The following is a 16920-nucleotide window of genomic DNA, read 5'->3' on the forward strand; positions in this document are numbered from 1 at the left end:
CCAGAAGGGAAGGAGGGAAGCGCTCCCCACCCTACACAAGCCCTGAGTGAAGCAACAGGCATCTCTTCACTGGAGCTGGTGCAGACTCGGGGGTGGGGGTGGAGGGCGGGGCTGGCTCTCTGTCAAGGTTGCACCGGGAGAAGGGTGCTCTTGGAGACCAAGGCCAGCCCGTGATGCAGTTCTCATCTTTGGATCCAGTGTTGTGAAGAGACAATTTGAAGTGATTTGGTGGATGACGTGTGGTCATGGGGGCTGGAAGGGAGCAGTTATTTTTTCTTCTTTTGTTCAGGCAGCAGCTGCGGCTCCCAAATGCACTGCATGCCAGGGATTTAAAACTTGATGATTCACAGGTTTTGTGAGTTGGTGCTTTTCTTGTTGGACAGTGGTCTCGGCAACATACTTAGTTACAGCCTGAGGGTTGAGAATTAGATGCAAACAAGAGCAGCATCCCCATCGCCTCTGTTACTTCTTAGCCAATGGGTGGTTCCTTGTTGCTCCAGGAGGCGGGATGCCGTCCCACCGGCCCTGTGGCACCTGCGACTTGCTCCTGATCGTCCCTTTCCCTGACTGCCCCCCCACATTCCCAGCTTTTACAGCCCATTCCTGCCATCGCTTCCTCTTTGACAATTTCCTACACCTGGATGACACCTCGCCCTCTTCCAAAGTCCCTGCCATCTGGTGGTTGGAAACCTTGGCTACCCATCGGAATCATCTGGGAAGCTTTAAGAAATCCCCATGTTCAGGCTACAGCCCAGACCAGTTAAGTCAGGTTGGCGGGGGTGGACCCAGGCATGAGGAGTTTGTAAAGCTCTCTGGGCTGTCCGGTGTTTGGCCAGAGTGGAGGATCAGTTCCATAATCCTTTTCCTTTCAGGGTTCCTCTTTTTTTTTTGGTGGGGGTAGGTAATTAGGTTTACTTATTTATTCTTAGAGGAAGTACTGGGGATGTGAACCCAGGACCTCATGCATGCTAAGCATGCACTCTACCACTTGAGCTATACCCTCTCCCGCACAAGGGTTCCTCTTAAGCCTCATGCTGCTCTGGATTACACAAGAAACCACTGTCTTCACTTGCTGCCTCTGCCCAGAGTGTAAGCTCCCAGAAGCCAGGGGCAGAGTTTTCTCGTCTCCTACCCCTCACAGCATCTGGCATGGACTCAGTAGACATCACACTGTTTCTCCATCCAATGCTTCACCTGCGGTGGGGCCCTTGGGTGACCACTGACCCTGTTCAGAGAGGATGTGGTTACTGCTGCTCTTGCTGTCACCATCACTTCTGTTTCTGGACTCGAAAATTAGGGGCAGGGAAGTCAGATATGCAAGCGATGAGGCTGAGAGAGGCAAGAGCTCTGAAATGCTAGGGTCTTTCTTATTAAGCAAAAGATTCGACTCTGCTAGAAAAAAGTGTGCTTAAATGTATAGATGGCTACAAGCCTCTTTTCGTCTGTTCAGGAAATTTTCCTTTGAACAATCTATTGCTCCCTAACAAATGACTGCAAAATTTAGTGGCTGAAAAAAATAGTGCACGTTTCCTGTCTCACATAGTTTCTGCGGATAAGGAATCTGGGAGTGGCTTAGTTGGGGGGTTCTGGCTCAGGGTCTCTCATGAAGTTGCAGTCAACTGGGCCTGGGTTCATCTGAAGGCTTGACTGAAGCAGAGGGTTCACTTCCCCGGTGGCTACGCACAGGACTGGCAAGGTGGTGCTGGCTGTTGGCAAGAGGCCTCAATTCCATGCCACCCAACCTCCATACGACGGACTGCTTGAGTGTCTACGACATGGCAGCCAATCTCCCTGCAGAGTGAGCATCCAAGAAGGCAAGGTGGAAGTTGGAGCGGCTTTAAGAATTATGTGCTACCATCTCCACAACACCATATTGGCTACACAGATCAACGTGAGAGGGGACCTCTCAGAGAGGACTTGTTTTTCCTCCAGTACAAGAGCTGTCATTTGAATGGTTCTGTTGGTCCTCCACAGGATTATCAGCAGTATATTGTAAGTGTTTAACAAGTATTTGTCAAACTGAATGATTGACAGGCTGATGGACAATATCTGGGAGGCATGTGGAACCTTCCACAGACAGGCCTCTTAGTCCTTGCAGCCTGCGCCACACCCAGCCTGCCAGCTGCCTGTGCTGGGTAACAAACACACCTGAATGCTTGGCTAATCTCACTTCAGGATTGTGCTTTCAGACCATCTTTATGTCATCGGTTATCCTTCAACTGTGCTGTAGATGGAGAAGGGGTAGGGGACCCGGTCAACACTATGATCAAATCAGAACGTAGTGTGGAATGTGGTTTGTTAAAGAAACAAATCCCTGAAGTACTCCTTTCAAAAGCATTGGAATTTATCAAATAATCAACTTGTTTCATTTATTTTTGCATGAATGAACATGTCTTTATCTTTGTGTTCCAATCTGGAGGGTGAGGGGAAGAGAAAAAGGGAAGGGAGAGAGAGCCGGGGGAGGGAAGGGAATTGTGGCTCAGGGCAGGCATCAGAGGGGCTGCCTGGAACTCTCTGGAAGGGGCTGAAACTGCAGCCATAGGCAGAATTTCTTCTCCTCAGAAACCTCAGTTTTGCTCTTGAGGCCTTTCAACTGATCGAGTCAGGCCCACCCAGATTATCACGCCTAATCTCCTTTACTTCAAGTCAGCTAACTGTGGATGCTCATCACATCCACAACATCTGCATTCACAGCAACACCTACATCAGTGCTGGATGGAATCATGGGGGATTATCAGTGAGCCAAGCTGACAAATGAAACCATCACAGCTGAGGAGAGGTGGGGCCATTGTATGAGGCCACCAGCACAGTAGCAGTAGAAATCAGTACTTTTCTAATCTAGTTCCCTGTCCCCCAGGGAATGCTGGAGCTTCTCAGGCTTTCAGTGAGGGTTTGTCTAGGGCTCTTTTCACGAGGGCACGCTCTGTCCATTCACTGAATGCAGTGCTTTTCAGCCTCTGTCCGATTCCCTCTTCTTCTTGTCAGTGGGTCTCCCCAGGGTTTGAATGAGAAGCATCTGTGGTATCTTTTGAAGAAAAATAGGCTTGTCTGCTAGGAGTTGCTGACATGGTCCTTTTGTGTGGAGGGAGTATTAGAATTTCTTTCTTAGAGAAAGGTGAGGGAGGGCATGTGGCATTTGCGAAACTCTTCAGTGAAGCTGGTGTGCACAGCTCATCCCTCCAAATACACATCTCCAGCCTGGAGACTTCAGTTCCTTGTAAACCTCTGGACATCTGTCTCCACGCAGCTCTGCATAGGAACCTCAGGCTCACCGTGTCCAGAGCTGAACTCATTGGCTTTTCCCCACACCTGTTCCTCCTCCCAATACACTTCAGTGAATGGAGCCTCCAACCTATTGTCATCTAAGCCTTAAACCTGGGACCGTTCTGGGCTCCCCCAGCTTCCTCACCTTCCATAGCCAATCAGCTACCAATTTTGTAGATTCTAGCCCTGAAACTTATCTAGAACCTGTCCTCCCCTCCATCCTCCTTGATTCTGCCTTAGTCTCTCATCATCTCTCTCCTGGGCTAGTGAAATAGCATCCTAACTGGGCTATTGTACCAACTCCAGCCTTAACTTGCACTCCATCTCCTCACAAAACAGGTCATTATCTTCCCTGTTGAAAAGATTCCAATAGCTCCCCATTCTCAGAGGATCATGGCCCAGACTGCTTAGTTTGATCTACAGCTCCAGAACTGTCTCATATTCTTCCATTTCCTACACTCAGGCCCCTCCAGGAGCCATGGGGAATAATTTGTAGTTCTTCTAACATCCCAGGCTGCTTCACATCCCTTTGTCTCTGCTCATGCTGTTCCCTTTGACTGGAATACTTTTCCATATTCTAGTGACCCACCCCACCTCCTGCCCCACAGACCAGAGCCAATCTGCTTGCTTGGTCAAACCCTCTCATCTTTCAAGACCTCCCTCAAATGTAGCTTCCTCCTTGACGCTGTTCTTGACTACACTTTCATTCCCCTCCTCCATCTTGAAGCCAGAGCCACTGTCAGAACTGACTGTACATGAATGTGACCACATTGTAAAAATGAAAATTAATGCAGATAAAACAAAAGGCTCTTCTGATTCAGCGCTCCTATTCCCACTCCCCTTTTGGTTATCAGTCCGCTGTGCAATCATTCCAGGCTGTTTTTTTTTTAACTAACAATTTATCTTGGAAATATTCCATGTTGAGTGCAAGTGCGTAAGTACATCTCTACACGGAGTATCATTGCCGCAGTGAATTCCGTAGTATGGGTATAATACAGTTTAGTTAATTCTTCTTCTATTGGTGGATATTTCCCCCCCAATATTTTGCAATAATGGTGTCACAATAAATATCATTTTGTGTGCCTCCTTATGCATAAATGCCAACTATTTCTCTTATACAGAGATGCCTAAAAGTAGAAGTCTGGGTAGAAGCTATACATATTTGATTCTACATATTCTTGACATATTTTTGAATTCAGTAGTTCCTATTTTTATGGAGTCAAATTTATCATTTTTGTTTTTGATTTGTGTCTTTCTCAGGAAGACCATCCATATGCCAGAGTTATTTATATATTCTATTTTATATTTTTGTTACCCTGTAATTTTATTTTTTACACTTAGCTGTTTGAGTTATTTAGAATTTAATTTTGTACATGTTCGAGGGTGCTACCTAATCTTCTTTCTTTTTCCAGATTGACTATTTATTGAGTAATAGTCTACTCAACCATGTCTTTAAGTTGAAATGGCATTTTTTATGAACCAAGTTTCTAAATATATTCATGAATCCGTTTCTGTCCTTAGTAGTAGATTTTCTTGATCTCTTTATTTCTGGGTCAATACTGTATTGTTTTGGTTACTATAGCTTTATCATATGTTTTGGTACCTTATAAGGAATCAAATGTATTTTAGCTGTCTGTCTTCTACTAATGTTGATGGATGGGGTTGAGCCATACATCTTTGAATTTTAAAAACCTTTTACATAGTTTGCATCCATGTGTGTTAAAATGATACAAATGAATAAATCAGAAGATTTCCGTGCTATTGATCGTGTACTTTGTGTTCTCAAGGTCTCAAAGATTGTGGCGAAAAATAACTTTTCCAGTCTTTACTTCCTTTTGTAGCTCGGTACCTCAATGGGTTATTTCATAAGCTGCTTCTTACTATTATTATTTTGAATAAGCAATGCATCCACAGTGTACAAAACCCCGAAAGATGTAAAAATGAGAAGCTGCGATACAGCGGAAGTACCTTCTGTTCTGGCCTCCTGGTCTCGGGTGCAGAAGTGAGATGACGAAGGGAACGTCATCCTTTGGAAAGCGTCGGAGTGAGACGCACACTTTGTGCCGCTGATTGGGCTCTAAGGCCCACCATCTTCAGAAGTCGACCTGTGGCAAATGCAGCCACCCTCCCAAGTGAAAGAGGAAGTGTAACTGGAGCGCTGAAGCTGAAAGATGGAGTACCACCGGGACCGGGCGAAGGAGGCGCCTAAGAACTGTACGCTGCAGACTCAGGCACGGACTCCGTGAGGGAAGGGCTCTCTGAGCCCAAGAGGGCAGCTGTTGTGGCATGCAGTTCATCTTAAAGATTTCAACGATTAGTTGTGCAATGAATGTTCTGGTTTTGAAAACTAAAAAAAAAAAAAAAAAAAAAGTGAGAAGTCTCTCCTCAGTTCTTCAGAAGCAGTCATACTATCAGTTTCTTCTTTAACATTCCAGGATGGCGGCACCCCATCTACTGTGCGCCTTGCTCTTTTTATTTGATGATAAATCTTGGAGATCATTCCATATCAGTCCATATGATGCTCTCTCAAGAGGAGGCTGTGCCATGTTTTATTTCACCAGGATGACCATTCAGTAGTTTTAATAAATACCCTTTATATGTATAAAATTCTCCAATATCTGGAAAAATTTTTCTGCCCATGAAACTGCCCATGAAACGTATTTGAACGTTCAGCTTTGATTCATATCATTAAGTTGTATTCCAGGAAGTTTCTAGAAACTTCCTGAATGAAGACTGTGATGGAATTTGCTCAGACATGTGCTGAGGACCCAAGGGAACACTGCAAAGGGGCCAACTGGGACCCTGACAGTGAGAGGAACTGTGTATGTGTACATATGTGCATGAATGTGTGTGTGATGTCCACACAGTAAGAAATTCAAGGAAGAACTGTAAGCCAATTAATGAGAGTCCTTTAAAGCTCTAATAATGAGTGCAAGCATTAGTGGTTTGAATAAAGCTCCTTTGCCTTTATTATTCATTAGGAACTGGCAGTAAATAATAGGTTTGAATTTCACAGTCCTGATGCTGCTAATCAAAGCACAGAGCATTTCTTAAGATCATAAATTATTATCCTTCACAACAGTAGCATCAAGGGAATTTGATTTTTATGAATTGCTAACTGGGACACTGGGTAGCCTCCATTTGGGTCTTGAGCTGATTCAAAGGGAAGGAATCTGTTTATTACATCTGGAAGCTGGAACCTGCTCTCACACATTGGGTGGGACCCAATTTCCTTGAACTCACAATATCGTTCTTACCTGGAGTCAGCTGGGGTGAGCGGTCCAGCCCAGATTAAACAGTCATGCTCCATGCTGGCAGTGGGTCATGATATTCAACTGGAAAGAGATTTTTTTTTTCCCAAGCAGGAAGAGGGCTTTGCCAGTGGGGTGTGAGGCTATTTGTGATCTGCCCTCTTAGAGAGTTGGTTCCAGGTGTGGACGGAGTACCTTCCCCTCCCCTCCCCACCTCATCTGCATCTGGTGTGTAATATCTCTCCCCTTCCCTCCACTTCTGCTCCCTCTGTCTGGGGAGACCATCTCTTTCCCTGGTGTGTCTTTCTCCACGCCAAGGGAAAGAAACAGAACACCGAGCTCTCATCCCTTCCTTTCATGTGATAAGGGCAGAAATAAGATGAATCTTCCTCTTCTGCCTTTTCTTCTTTCTACTCTACAATCTCCTCCCTCATTTTTGAAGCTCTTCTGGATTTCTGGTCCCCTGCCTGTGAAAGAAGGGGATGCATCCCTCTGCCTGACCCAGCCTAGCCCAGCCCAGTGTGCTCTCTTCCCTCGCCATGGACTTGGTGAGCAGTCCCTGCGGCTCTTCCTGGGTCAGAGGACCCCAGCATCTCCCTGATGTCACCTTTCAGCGTCTGCTTCTTCTGGCACTTTGAGAGTCAGCGCTTAGCACTGCCAGTTAGCAAGGACAGAGAAGATGTCTTTACATAAAGCACTGGCCAACACCATCATATTTTATGACAAAACTTTATTAGGATTAAGTCAAATTAGAAAACGTCATGCTTTGCCATTTGCCGTATCTACCTGGAATGCCAGGTTATACTTAGCTGAGTATAAAACAGTTTGTGCCCCTGGATTCTACTGTTTGGAAAGCAAGAGAACCCGTGTGCATAGTGGCGTGCCTGACACCACCATGGTCCGTGTTTAAAGCCTGACAACTGGTCAGCAAGCATATGTTACTTCCAAGCTTTGGGTCCCAGGAAGACGCCATTCCTGCCTCCCTCAGACGCAGACTCATCAAAGCCTGGGCATTCGTGAGTGGGGCCTGCTTTCTGGAGTCTAATATTACATCTGTATTTCAAGAGAAGCTGGGCTTGAGGTATCTTAATGGCTTAAAGGCACAGGTCATGCAGCTGAATTCAAAGCTATTGTGTTGGTCTCTCTTCCAAGGGCCAAGAGCCACGCCTCATAAGGGGAGGTGGTCCTGATGCTGCGTCCTTGCCTCCTCCGTGTGGTCCCCACACAACCTGAGCCCTGCTCTTCCCGGTCCTGCCCTGCATTGCTATTCAGCCGTGACAGCTGGGATTGGAGGACAGGTCCCGGCTCCTGCCCGGGGGAGAGTGCCCTGTGCTATGGGATCTCATCACCTCACAGCCCCTAGAGGCACCTGCCGCAGAGCCAGGAAGTGACTCAAATGCAAGGACAGGAAGGCTCATTATTCAGGTGAAACACGGTACTGGGAAGAGAACCCAGCTTTCCCTGGATGGGGTCCTACCGAGGCGGAAAGTGGCACCGTGTTTAGTGCAGAGTGCACCCCAACTGTAGCCAGCCCCTTCACTCAATGGGAAAAGCGGTGTGAAAAGGATGCGGAGGAGAACAGGAGGTCCCCACGCGCCACAGGTTCTGTGAGGCGTCAACAGTGCTGTCGGGCACGTATCCGGGCTCCGCAAATAGCCCTACTTCGTTAAGAGCAAGTGGGAGCCTAGGTTCTAAAAATAGAAAACGTATCACTTCCTGAACAACTGGGCATTCCCTTCAGTTTAGGAGCCACACGTTTAAGCTCAGAAACTCTTTTTCTTATTTTTAAACTCTCCCTAATGAAGGGAATAAAAATCCAAAATCTGAGTGAAGGAGAGCTGCCCACAGACAAGAAACCCCCTGCAGACACAAGCACATCCGTCTCATCCTCCGGCAGCTAGACTCCTGGTGCCCCCGCCCCTCTCCGCTCCCCACCCCCAAGTTCATGAATAAAAATGGCGCTGTCAAAATCTTAAATTCAGTTGCATGATATAGACGGCTGATAATAAATTCTCATTTCTTCAGGCACCAGAGGATACATGTGACAAGGTTTTGAATCTCTCCAATTTATGCCCTCAATACATCTTCCAGCCTCTCCTCTGCGCGGCCTCACCAGCGGCTCGTATCCCTCCGCGAGCCTCGCACGGCCTGTGATCACCTCGGCGCTGTTCGTGCCCGTTAGTTCAGCTGGGACTGACCCGGAGTTTGCTGGAGCTTGAGTTCATAGCCTCCTAGGCCCAGGTCCCCCTCATAGATGTTCTCCTTGCTCGGAGTCTGGGGCGAAGCTTTCTGATCCAGACCCAGCCTGGCGGGAGGACTGCAAGGTGAGGGGGCTTGTTCCTGGAAATTCATGGCCAGCTCGTCCTGATTTACGATGCATTCTCCATCGTCCTCTTTCAGCTGCTCCTGGATTTTGGAAAGAGAGAGAGAGGTCACTTCCTGATATAGGCAGAAAACAATAGCCGTCCTACGGTGTACGAAAATAGGATGCTCGTTTTCCTTTTTTAACGGCCCGGTCTTGGCGGAAGTTTCTGCTAGTGCCTATGCCCCCCCTGCATCTCGTGGGCGTGTGCAGCGCTTCCCTGAGTCAGCACTGGGGACTCACATCACTACACGGCCATCAGGGTCTCCAGTCCTAGCTGGTAAGAGAACACGTGCTAACTGAGCGCCTCTGTGGGTTAAGGGAGTTGAAATTAAATGCAGTGGATGCTTTGAATTGGTACCCAATCTGGGTGAGAGGAGTTAGGAGTTTGCAGAATCCTGTGACCTCAGAGCCCCGAATGGTTCTCAGTGTGGGCTTTGTAATCCTCCTGCCTATCACAAAATTCTTAAAGCACAGTTTCTCTTATATTTTCTTTGAACAATAAGTCCTCACAGTATGTTTCTCGGGATGAGGGTCACAAGGCTAAACATGGTTGGAAGTTACCATAGTGGATGATGGTGGAAATGAACCAGGTCTGGCCAACAAGTTCTCCTCAGACAGAGCTTTCCTTGAAGAAGAGAATTAAAATCTCAACCCTTCTTCCACTTGTTTGGGGAAACCCAAACAAAATTACTTGTAGAATGAGCCCTGGTTAGGAGACCTCAGGTCAGTGTTTTCCAAGTTTAGCCTGTACTGGAGTCACCTGGAGGGCTAGTTCAAGTACAGACGCTGGGCCCCTGAGACCGAATTTGCATTTCTAATAAGTTTCCAAGTGACGCCGCGGCTGCTGGTTTGGGGACACACTTTGATGACCACTGCTTCAGACTGTTGTGCCCGGAGCACATCAGAGACTTGAGAGACCCTTTTTCTCTGTTTGTACGAGGGGTCGACCAGCTGGACAACCTCCGAAGGTGCCACAAACTCCAAGACTCTGCCCCTCTCCAATTCCTGGCACTCTGATTTACTGGTAATGAGTCTAATTGCTTCTCAGTGGTTTTTTTATTCCACTCCCTTGAGCTACAAAGCACAGGCTTAATAGTCAAAACCTCAAAACACAGCAGTTTGTGAGGACACATGACTTCGTTTATATTTTCAAAATCCATTTTATGGCTAAAAATATTGGTCACCATAAAAAAATCTGCATTCTTAAAAGAAGAATGAGCCCACATCAGCTACAACTGGAGAGAGAAGAGAAATGCTTCTTGGTGCAGCGAATTTTAAAACTCCTTCCTCCTCAAGCTGGGAAGTAACAGCCTCGAGGTTGCTGGGCTCATCCGTATTCACCAAGCCTGTCCCCCTCGGGACAGTTACTCACCCCGTAGGCCTGAGGACTGGTGAGCAGTCTGGAGATCGGGCTGCACCACTCAGGTAACGTTGTGGTCAGTGGAGGACCAGAGTGGGTTAAAATCGGTTTCAGGTATCTGCGAGGCCTGTTAAGGAATCCTTGCCGGAAGGAAGGTGGGGTTTAGTTTCTCACACAGCACTAACATTTGCATGCAGTGAAAGGAGACACTCATTCTTACCTCAACATCCCTACTCCCCCTTGTAGGAGGTAATTTGGCCTGCAAAAATTGCTATTTATAATCTTGGCTCCACACACTTTCCCAGCTCTCCTGGTAGCCTTTCATCATGGAGAAATGGAGCCCGGACTAGCCAGTATCAGAGAGATGTGGAAACGGTCCTCTTCCCTCCCCTTCTCCCACTCTGTCTCATCTGCTTAGAGAATGCATCCTTAAGCATTATCTTCAACAATAGCATAAAGGATTGTGTTTTCTTAAAACTGCACACACAGCTTAAACCACCAGTAATTTTCACCAAGAAGCAAGAGGCATTTCATAAAATGTTCAGTCGTTCTCGAACTGGGTAGTGAACAGAGAATGCCAAAATACTTTATTTTCCCCATTGAACACAGTCGGTTTATACTTCATACCTCAGTGCATCCCGATACAAAATGTATGTCAATAAGCTGGTGCCAGGTTTATCCTATTGTCTGTCTTTCTCATCTCTTCATCCCAAAGTGCTCTAACAAGTTAAAAGAAAAACCTGTCCGTATAAAGCCATTATGTCTCCCTCCGATCTAGCAATAATGAAATCCCTAGAGGCTGCCTCAGGTGGCCTTAGTCCTTTTCTTTTTTCCCTCAAAGAAAAGTAGTGAAATTATTTCACTACTCTTAGGCTTTATATAATTTCCTCTGCTGGAGAATATTTCACCTCATCAACTTTCTGAAATGCTGTAATAAATAGGGAAAGGGGAAAAAAATGGAAAGAGGTTAATGTTGGCTTGTGGAGATACAGTCACCCCCCAGGCACTCAAGACAAGAGACTATCTTGGAGGTGGTGCTGCTGGAGCTGCTCCACATCTGGACAGTGCCACTCCGTCATCCCCGGGATGCCCTGAGTGTGTGGCTCAGAGGGCGGATGCAGCCCACAGCAGCAGGAAGTCTGGTTGCCCCTGGATTCAAACCCACTCACCATCACAGTGGGGACAGATCAGGAGAGGCTCCTGAACGTAGCCTAGTTATGTTGAGAGCACAGCAACTGAACAGACGCTTAAGAGGGTCTGTAAGTCCAACTGCAAATGGAATACTTGATAACTCCTTTCAGATGAGCAACTGTTGTGCTCAGTTGAGGACCGGGAAGATATTAAAGTTCAGAGCCTGGCATTCCCTGGAACATCTTGTAAGTATTTCTACAACTCTGGAAAGTTGATGATTTTCCATTAATTTTGATTATAGAGTGTTATTTCCTTCATTTGTTGGATAAAGGAATTGAGGCCTAGGGATGTGATGATTTTAAACAATCCAAAGTCTCCCTTTGCTATTTGAATCCGCCTTCAGCATCTCCCAGCAGAAGGTGATTTTTCAGGGCAGAATCATGCGCTTGTCCAGCTGGTCCTCTGGAGAGAGAAGCTTGCAGACCTCACCCCTGCTGGTGAGCTGCGGACCCTTTCAGCCCGGGGCACAAGAGGACATGTGGTCTTTATTTTTTTAGTTCCCAAATCAACTGACTATTTTTTTTTTTTTTTGCTTTTTAAAAAATTTTTTTTAAATTGAAGTATAGTCAGTTACAATGTGTCAATTTCTGGTGTTCAGCACATATATTCGTTTTCATATTCTTTTTCATTAAAAGTTACTACAAGATATTGAATATAGTTCCCTATGCTATACGGAAGAAGTTTGTTCTTTATTTTATATATAGACATGTAGTTGTCTCAGGGTTTATGGTGGGCATATCAGGGGAAAACATTTTTTACGGAGGTGAGGCAGACAAGATACATGTACAACTGGAGTATAAATCAAAGAAAATCCTACCAACTTTATCTCCAGATAGAAAAGCGACAGCAAGTAAGCAACATGTTTAGAGACGTTGTAGAAACAAAAACGAAGGGGTTTGTCAGGGCGCTAAGAGTTAGAAAGGCCCTGGCAACTTTCCCGGCTTGAGGTACTTAATACACTGAAATATCAAAATGCCAAAATAATACTACAAAAGTAAAACACAAATTTAAAACTGTGTAATGAACATTTTTTCTTTTAATCCTGAAGTGATAACTCTGTGTGTAATGTTGTCAGAGCTAACAGTGAATGACTGACTTTAGCTTTTTGTGAATGTGAGGGCTGGACCAAGCCGGCTACCATTTGTCCTCCTCTGGACAGGCTCTGTGATTTCTGAACTCAGCCGGCAGCAGGAGATCCCCAGCCTCAGCCTACTTAAAAGGCTAAAAGCATTTATCAACCTGACTTTAAACTGTACAAGTTTTTCTCTAGAGCTATTTCCCACAGAACACCTTCTTATGCATCCTTTGTTCTAGGTACAAGAATATTAAGAGAGTCCCAAAGCTGGAGGTGAACTTCATACCCAGAAGAGGGAAGGGGACCACTGCATCTGCAAAAGCAAGGACAACTTTGCAAAAATTTGTTACTGTGTACGTGATCTCTATAGAAACTAGCTCTGCCCCTTGAACTCTTAAACTTTCCCTATAAAAACCCCTGCCTTCTCTCCCCAGCAGAAATAAAGCTGCCTTTTTCTACTTCATCCAAAACTCTGTCCTTGAGTCTCAATTCAGTAAGTGGGGTACAGAAGCTGTTTTTATTTTTGGTGTAGCAACACTACACCAAAAAATAGCAATTTGGGTTAAATGTTGTGTAGGGAGCTAGTGTGAGGTGGTAGGTGAGAGGTGGGGAGAACCTGTTCATGTAAGACTCTTCTAGAAAACTCATGATGCTATTCTGGCTGCCCTGGTATCTCAGTAGCTGTGAGTCAAAGGAATAAAACATACACTGTGAGACAGTGAACGGATTGCATAAGCACCATCCACAGACGCGGCAGGTGTGGGGCAGAGTCCGTTTTCTCCAATGTCTTGGTTTGCCCAGTGCTTGCCATATATTATGGGCTCAATGGATCTTTGTTGAATGTATGACTGAAACTAGCACTGTAAATTGACTACACTTCAATAAGAAATAAGAATAAAAATTTTAAAAAATTTAAAAAAGAAGAAAAAAATATTCAGGAGTGCTATGAGTGATGAAGGTAGATTCTGAGTATGCCAAGAATGAAGGGGGCAGATTTACAGCCAATGAATGAGGTTCTCCTGAGGGTAAAAGGCTAAGAAGTGCCAATTCAAAGATGGACTTCTTAGGCCTAAGTTATTAGACAAAGGGGATGATGTGGTAATGGCACAGAATAAAGTGGGTAAAAACAACTTTTATGTGTCACTCACTCAGTCACTCACATGTTCCTGCATACGCTCATATGTTTCTGTTTTATGTGCTAAACTAGTGAGGCATCCACACAAAGAAATGAACAATTATATTATAGAATAGAAAGCTCCCTTGTCTCCAGACAGTGGTTTCTTTGAGGGCAGGGCTGTCTCCTTCACCTGGATACAGTGCTTGGTGCATTTTGGATGTTCAAGAAAAAGTTGTTAAGTGAATGAAGACCACAGGCTCAGAGACAGTAAAAGAACCGCTCAGAGGAACCCAGCCAGTTAGTTATCGGCCGAGCTGGGCCCCAGACCCCAGACATTTCCACCACTTTGGGCGTCCTCCTTCTGCATAGAGACATGGAACAACAGGTCTTATCTGACTGAATAACTGATTTGGAATCCAGGAATTCGTGACTTTCTCGTTCTTTACTACCGAGCAGTGTCTGGAAAGTGGCTGGATCTCTAGGTTTACCTGAATTATTAAAAAGTAAGAAGACTCTTTTGATCTCCAAAAAACCCCAACTGCCAATTTGGCAAAATGTGTAATTTTTCTTATCAGGTTCCAGTGTAAGTTTGGAGAGAGAGATTCCCCATTGGATATTTTTGGTACAGCTAGTTTTGCTTCCCTAATAAGCTAGAAATGCATTGAGATGAAATGTTAAGCTCTGGGGGAATAAAACAATAACTTTTCTCATCTTTAAAGGGCATAAGTTTGGAAATAACAGTTTGGTTCAGGAGATGTAAGTAAACACTGGAACTCTACCTGGAATTTAACACGTGTGAAATAGGGAAGACAATTACCTCAGGCCAAAGGAGAAGGTGCCTTGCTATCAGCAGGTTCAGAACTAAATTCAGTGCTTAACTGAACTAATGTTTAAAATATGCAGTAACATTAATTTCTCGTTTTTGTTTTGATTAAATCCTTGTGTTTTGTCGATTGTAAGCTGCCAAAACAATTGGGTGCACAGCTTGCTCATGCCTATGCCTCGTATGACATGGTCGCACATAGACTGGTGAGATGCAAAAGCCCCAAGCAAAGATCCGTGCCCTCTACTGCGCACTGAATGTTTGTGTTCCCCCCAAATTCACATGTTGAAGCCCTACCCCGCAGTGTGATGGTATTTGAAAATGAGGCCCTTGCGAGGTAATTAGGGTTAAAAGAGGTCATGAGGGTGGGACCTCCATAGAGGGATTAGTGTCCTTGTAAGAAGAGACTCTCTCTCTACCTGTCCACAGAGAAGGGGTCATGGGAGCTCACAGTGAGAAGGTGACTGTCAGCGAGCCTGGAAGAGAGTTCTCAACAGAACCTGACCATTCTGGCACCCTGACCTCAGACTTTCAGCCCCCGGAACTCTGAGAAAATAAATTTCACTGTTTAAGTCACCGGTCTGTGGTATTTTGTTATGACAGCCTGGGCAGCCTAACACACCCCTCTTGCTGGTCTTCATAAAAGTCGTTGATTTGAGAACCCTAAAGAGCTATGTTCTATCTTGGCTTTCTCTAAACTTGTCTGATCATGAAGATAATCTTGGCATCTGTTAAAAATTCAGATATCCAAGTCTTCCCCTGGAGAGTCTGACTTGGCAGTTCTGGGAAGTAGCCCTGGACTCTGTATCAGAGTTCCTATATTTCAAGTGTCCCAGGTGACCGGTGATCAGGCAAGTATGGAGCACAGTGGTCTCTCTCCAGTGTATTGCCCTCCATGTGGGACTCAAATCTCAAACAGGAAGAAAAAGAACATGGCCTCTTATGTTATAAAGCCATCATTTTTAGCGTAAGGATAGGCAGAAGGCCCATTTGCCCAGAACCCAGACCTATCTGGTGCCGATTGTTTCATATCATCTAGGGGATGGGCTGGCAACTTGGCTTAACAAGCTGAAGCCTTGATGACGTAACTTCTGAGAGTGGATTAATGAAGCATCGCACCTTGGTTTTTGTAGGAAGACTTTGTGTCTACCAAAAGCATCTGAACGTGTTTGTATGTATAGGCTTGATAAATGGTCTTCTTATCAGGATGAAATACTTGTTAAACCAGAGGTGTGTACAGAAGGAAAGCGCATTTATCTTTTCAGTAATACATCTTGCATCTTTTTAGTTATAAGGCATTTCTATATGTCTTATTTTCTCTTTACAACTGTAGGTGGCTATTACAGTCCCATTTTACGACCAAGGCAAGTGTAATCAGATGGCTTTTAAATTCTCTTCTAATCTACCTATACCTCACTTTCAAGAGTGCATTTAGCTTTTAGGGCTGACGTGCCACCAGTGATGGTCAGGGATCAATGGCAGGTGGTGGGGAAGGATAAGCACATCCTGGAGTGGAAGCCAACCTTGCCCTCCAGGTCCGTATGTTACTTCAGGAAACCAGGTCCCACTAGCTATTGACTTGCTATGTCGCCACACTGCTATTTACACAGCACCCATGAACAGGACTAGCAGAGGATACCCCCAAATTGTACACACCCCATCACTCCTTGATTCCAATATACAAGTCACATTCTTCATGCTTTGTTTGAAGGAAATGGGAACTAACAAACTGAATGTGTTCTCCCTCTATTCTTTGGATATATTGGATTCTGTAATTGGACATTCCCTGTCTTTCCCTTTTGCTTAAGTATGTGATAAATCATTTTGCTGAGCTGTAGCTGGTGTTCAGATTGGAGCAAGGCTTTAAGAGTCCAACCAAAAGCCCTTTTCTTTAAGCTGTTTCATCAATTTGTTCTCTCTAGTTCAAGGAAGGACTTCTGATTCTGCTCTGCACACAAGTGGAGAACACATGAATGGGATCCTGCCTTTGCTGCAGCCATTCTATTTCAAGAACAAGCTATCAGGATGGCACCTTCTCCTAGGCTATCCATGAAGCTCTGGTTTAAAAACAAGGAAAAGGTAGAAACCCGCTATCCACACACACAGGTGAACATGTGTTCCTTTGGTTGACCTTTCCCATTTTAAAAGAAATTGCCCAAGACGACTGCTGGGGCAGAAAGGAAGCCTGAATAAACCTGCTGGGTCAGCAGAAAAAGCTGGCCAGGAGTGACTGCAATCCTCTTCAGCTTGGTCTCGCTCTGCTATTCACATGTCTGTTTGATGAATGGCTCTCCCTTCCAAGCCAAGTTGGTGTGTCCCTTCCTCCCCATAGCCTCCTCAGATCTGCCACGCCGAACTGTTTCAGCTCTATGGCGGCTCCAGAGCAACGCGTACATACCTGCCTGGTAGCGTTTATCATGTCAGAGTGAAGCTAATTGTTTACATCTCCATCTTCCTCTTTAGACTCTAAACTC

At 45.4% G+C, this 16920-nt stretch overlaps 1 protein-coding gene and 1 pseudogene across 9 annotated transcripts in view; one reads left to right on the forward strand and one right to left on the reverse strand.

Moving 5' to 3' along the window:
- The first annotated feature begins 3112 nt into the window (after positions 1 to 3112).
- On the forward strand, positions 3113 to 5617 carry LOC140691321 (large ribosomal subunit protein eL37 pseudogene; annotated as a pseudogene).
- A 2821-nt stretch (positions 5618 to 8438) lies between these two features.
- The window catches only part of SLC9A9 (solute carrier family 9 member A9), a 599624-nt gene continuing 591142 nt past the window's right edge, over positions 8439 to 16920 (reverse strand). For all 9 annotated transcript variants that reach the window (XM_072958726.1, XM_072958712.1, XM_072958718.1 and 6 more), the window contains 2 exons: positions 10253 to 10358; positions 8439 to 8921 (listed from right to left, as the gene is read on the reverse strand). In XM_072958726.1, coding sequence (XP_072814827.1) covers positions 8694 to 8921; positions 10253 to 10358 — 334 coding nt within the window. In that variant the 3' untranslated portion in view covers positions 8439 to 8693. The remainder of the gene's footprint in view (positions 8922 to 10252; positions 10359 to 16920) is intronic.

The sequence above is a fragment of the Vicugna pacos genome, chromosome 1, assembly GCF_048564905.1.
Source record: "Vicugna pacos chromosome 1, VicPac4, whole genome shotgun sequence".
Taxonomy (NCBI): Eukaryota; Metazoa; Chordata; class Mammalia; order Artiodactyla; family Camelidae; genus Vicugna; species Vicugna pacos.